General features: G+C 32.0%; 1 protein-coding gene and 1 non-coding gene across 2 annotated transcripts; both read left to right on the forward strand.

Moving 5' to 3' along the window:
- Positions 1-2,519: 2,519 nt before the first annotated feature.
- On the forward strand, positions 2,520-2,593 carry TRNAR-UCG (transfer RNA arginine (anticodon UCG)). Its single transcript has one exon. It is a non-coding gene; the product is annotated as a tRNA-Arg (tRNA).
- Positions 2,594-2,648: 55 nt separating this feature from the next.
- Positions 2,649-3,385, forward strand: LOC129293042 (uncharacterized). The gene has a single exon (XM_054930845.1). The coding sequence runs from the start codon at positions 2,709-2,711 to the stop codon at positions 3,180-3,182; it is 474 nt and encodes a 157-aa protein (XP_054786820.1). The 5' UTR covers positions 2,649-2,708; the 3' UTR covers positions 3,183-3,385.
- Positions 3,386-4,856: the final 1,471 nt, after the last annotated feature.

The raw sequence follows: 4,856 nt of genomic DNA on the forward strand, positions 1-4,856 counted from the left end.
AAATGCAGAAAAAAAAAAGAAACATTCATGAACAATTTGGAGATAATAGTGTTGAAACTTATGGAGCAAATTATTGATATCCAAGATAATGAATGTTGTCGGAGAAAAGCATGCAAGTGCAATTTTTGAGTACAAATTGAGGAACCCACAAAGTCGGCAAGGCATTTATAAACAAATTGATGGCATCCCTAAAGAACCAAACCAAACAAGTGGGAATTCCAAAATTACTATTACTATTTATCTCAACATTAATATTGTCTTCCTGAAAATTAAAATAAACAAAGTATATTCATATTTTTTGCCTGTTCAAAGTGGACGTCCAATATTGGCTATATAAATGGGACGAATCATTCTGACCAAAAAAAAAAAAAGGCAAATGGGACCAATCATTAATTAATATAAAGGGACACATGTTTATCAATTATCAGGCCTATCCCATCGCCCACATTTTCTTTTCAATCATTAATTAATATCTAACTAACTCAATTCAATTCCGAAAAACTCAAATCTAAAATTTAAATTAAAGAATAGTATTATTTTTTTTTTTTCCTTCTTCTCAACCCATGATGAAAGTATTTCCACCGTGATGGAACCAAATTAATTAAATCCACATGAACTGTTAACAAAAATTGGTCCTAGACTCTCAGTGGAAGAGGATGTGACCTCACAAGCACTAGTAAGGGTAGGGTTAAGATTTAAAAATAAGAAGAATTAAAGTTAAAAAATATATATACTATAAAGTTTTCATAAATTTTAAAAGATTTAAAGTATATAATACTTATATAATATAAAAGAATTAAAAAAATTAGGGAGGTAACGACCCTTGTTGGTCCTCCTCTCTGCCACTGAACACTGGGTCTTCCATTTAAATCTGCTAAATACAAAAAATATTTTAAAATAATTACTTTCAATTAAATTTAATGATACTTGAATATGATATTATCAAATAACTACATAAAAAATTCACCTATACCTGTCCCAATCTGAATCCCCAACTACCCATTCTGAGTTACAAAATGACAAAATCAGGCTTTCAAACGAACTGTGGAGATTCAAGCAAAAAAAAAAAAAGGAAAAGAAAAGAAAATAATGAACTGCTAATCTATTCTAAGCACCACCTTTATTTTGCTATGTAATAAATTAGCAATAATGTTTCAAAAAGCGTGATTTAATTTACCTGCAAGACCAAAGCAATTTCTTAGCTAATTCTTTTTTGTTCTATTTATAATTTATTTTAAATTCAATAAATTTTTATCTCTATCACTTAATATTAATAAAAGTGTAAAGGTAAAAATGAATATAAAAAATAATTAAATATTTTATAAATATGACCAAAGTTAATTTTTCTTTTCCTATCATATAAACTAAATGAGGGGAATATATTAATATAATATACTTCTTAGTTTTTTTTGTTTTTTAACAAAAGGTTTCAAATGAGGCTCAAAAGTTAGGCCTGATAGTAAAGTCCCCGGTGGAATGTTCATTCATTCATTGTATTTTCATGACTTGTACAAAAAGTTTTTTTTTGATACATTGACTTGTACAAAATATTGCTTGTTGTATACTCTCTTTATTTAAAAATATAAAGTATTTTTTAAGAAGTTGAATGTTAAAAAATGTAAGGTATTTTTAATCTTTTAAAATGTAATTATTGTTTTTTTCAAAAGTACCCTATTAACAATAACTTTATATTTATTGTAGGTTGTTTAATAGGAATAAATATGAAAATATAGGGTTAGTTGAAAAGTAGGTAACTAATTTATTAAAAGGTGAGATTTGATTAAAAATATCTTACATTTTGTAACAAAGAGAGTGTTTTGTATTATTTTTTTATACATTACTTTTTCTTGTTTTAAATATAATTATCTAGCATATCTTAGTGAAAGTATATTACATTGTTAAATTTGTAAAAAAATAGCCCAAGATTACATTTTACCCATATTAATAATTAATAAAAAGAATATAAATATTATAAAACGTCCACTCTTTTTCTTAGAACAATTTATGAGACCATTCATTAAAAGTCTGCGGGGTAAAAATGAATAACTATTATATGATATTAGATAACACCTTATGTCATCGTTTAAAGAAGTCTTCTAGAAATGACCATATAATTAAGATCAAATAGAGGATTTATTATACAGATGATGATGATGATCAATGCATATAGTATAATTCTCTTTTTTTTTACAAAAATATAATTTTGTGTGCGCATGAAAAATAATCAATTTTTTTATTTCATTGCTTGGTATCTTATGACATATGAGAGTATTATCATCACTTATTTAAACTAATCCAAACCTTCACTGTATGTGAAATTGTCATTACTAACAATCACTTCACAAGTATTTTAGAAATATCTTTAATATTTTTATTCAACATGATTATTTCAAGGCTTTATAATAAGTTGATTTAATATTTTTCACCATCAAGAATCAATCTTTTTCATTGTGGTGGGGGCATAAAATTTTATTTCTTTAAATAGTATAGTCTTAAACATACATTTACAAAACACAGCAGACCGCATAGCGCAGTGGATTAGCGCGTTTGACTTCGGATCAAAAGGTCGTGGGTTCGACTCCCACTGTGGTCGGAAAATTTGCCTTTTCATTTTTCCTTCAATCGCACCGTGAAGCGCGGATCCTAATCGGGTTTTCTAATCAAAGCCTTTCGATTCCCTCTCCCAGCGTCATTTGGATGAGAAAGCCATGCTGGGGTTCACAACTCTCTCCCAACCCTCAATCTCTCCTCCATTTTTTCCAGCTTCAACGCAAATCCTTCCTCGCTGCTGTAACTTTTTCCCCTTCCCTTCTTCTTCGTTCCCGAATCCCCAACCTGTGAGCCCCAGAAAACCAATTGCACTTGTCGTCTTTGCAGAGAACGATAATGGGCCGAATGAACTGAAGGAAGGAGACAAGCCAGAACAAGATGACGTTGCTGCAAACGGGGGCAAGGATAATTCGAGCAAAGATCGACGACCCATCTTTGATTTCGACTTGAGGAGTCTCCTTGATCCTGATCCTGACAATGTATTGGCCCTTTGTTTGACAGGTCTGCTCACATGGGCAAGTGTTCAAGTTCTCTTGCAACTCTGTTTTATCTCATTAGCTATTCTTCTTGCTGCTCTCAAGTATTCTTTCATTGCCGCGCTTCTTGTTTTCATTCTTATCACCCTTCTCTAGATCATGAAATCTCAAGTTCAGATGTGCTGTAAATCAACTTGTGTATAGTTACGTGCATTCTTGATTCGGTTTTTCTTTCTGAGAATTAACGTCAACATGTATGAATGGCTTTCAAATTGAGAATCGGTGACAACATGTGAATGGATTGTGCACCTCTCCTTTAATTCATACTTTAAATTTAGTGAATTGCTTCTTCTAGTTCATGTTGAGGCTGGGTTTATAACATTTTTCACTTACCAGGTTACTTCTATGAGAGTTTAACTCAGTACATTTTTTTGGGGGGGGGGGGATAAAAAGGCAATTTTTATTAAGAGGAGACAAATCTGACTGGTATACAATGTGTTTGGAAATCCGAAATCATCATGGACACTGATAGAGTGGAAAAATTTTAAAAATCCAGAGTAGCAGCTGAGTTCCTAACAATTGATTCCTTGATGCAGTTCAAGGTTACCATGCCATGTTTGTGTTTATTTTAAATGGCATTATTGGATATTTAGTTTAGGCCTCTATTAACTACGGCTATGATTTGCGCAGTTGTTCTATTATAAAGTTAAGACTACATTAGCCAGGTGTCTATGTATACTTTTACTAAGCATTCAATTAAGATGAGAAAATATTTTCATTGTATTTCATATCCTCTTCTCTGTGTTTCCCCCCCTCTATTCTTTCTCTTTCTAATACTTGATGGAATCAGAGCTTTCAATGGAAAGCACTAGGATGATTGACAAAGAGGAGTATATTTACCGAGCTCAATGAAGGAAATGTTTTCTTCTATGGAGACAAAATCTTGGCAGCCATAAATGTTCACAAGCTGAGAGAATATATAGCAGGATCAGGAGCTATGCTTGGTGAAATTTTATGATTAAGAAGAATATTTGTGTTTCTTCAAGTTATATTTGCCACAGGTGAAGCACCTGAGTCTTTTGGCCCCGAAAAATAAATAAATAAAAAAAAAAGCACCCAAGTCTAATGTATCTCTAGTCTAGGCATCCTCAAATACGTCTTAAGCCAAGACTTGAATCTACAAGCCCATTTCACATTTACAGTTAGACAAACCATCAAAGAACCAGAATCTGTTTCAGTAGCCCCGCTCCAACAAGCGCGGGAAAACTACTGTGGAGGAAGAATTTTTTAGTCTACAAAGAGTTGGAGCATGATCCCTATTTCCCTTACCATCAGAAAAATTATCCGTTAACTGCAAATCGGTATTCAGTATTAAGCCTAATACAGATGAGATGGTTTGATTGAAGGGACAAATCAAGACTTGTAGCAGAAGGCTTCCAAAAAAGACAAGGGGCTTTTGCGGATGATGCAAGAATTGACAAAGAAATCAAATGTCATGTTTGAATATGTGAAGATCGAATATTAAATGCTTCAAGGTGCCCATCTTTAGCAGTTGGAACCATTGGTGTTCATATAAAAAAAGCATCTTGAAACTACATAGAATATTGCCAATCAGGAATTTCACAAAGTAATGAATCATAATCTTCATCATTGAATTTGAATAGCTGAAAACCATTTCCTTGCCTTCTGAATTTAGTCACCATAACACTTCCTAACTTGTTCATAGCAAAATTTATGGGAGCTGAATGTTCATAGCCATTGCTAGAATGTCATCTTCAAACGTGAGAACCAGGACCAACTTTTTACTTATTTTTCTTCCCCTAAAAGTTC

This window comes from Prosopis cineraria, unplaced genomic scaffold (genome assembly GCF_029017545.1).
Source record: "Prosopis cineraria cultivar Desert tree isolate PC_DT_omini unplaced genomic scaffold, ASM2901754v1 PC1, whole genome shotgun sequence".
In the NCBI taxonomy this organism is placed as follows: domain Eukaryota; kingdom Viridiplantae; phylum Streptophyta; class Magnoliopsida; order Fabales; family Fabaceae; genus Prosopis; species Prosopis cineraria.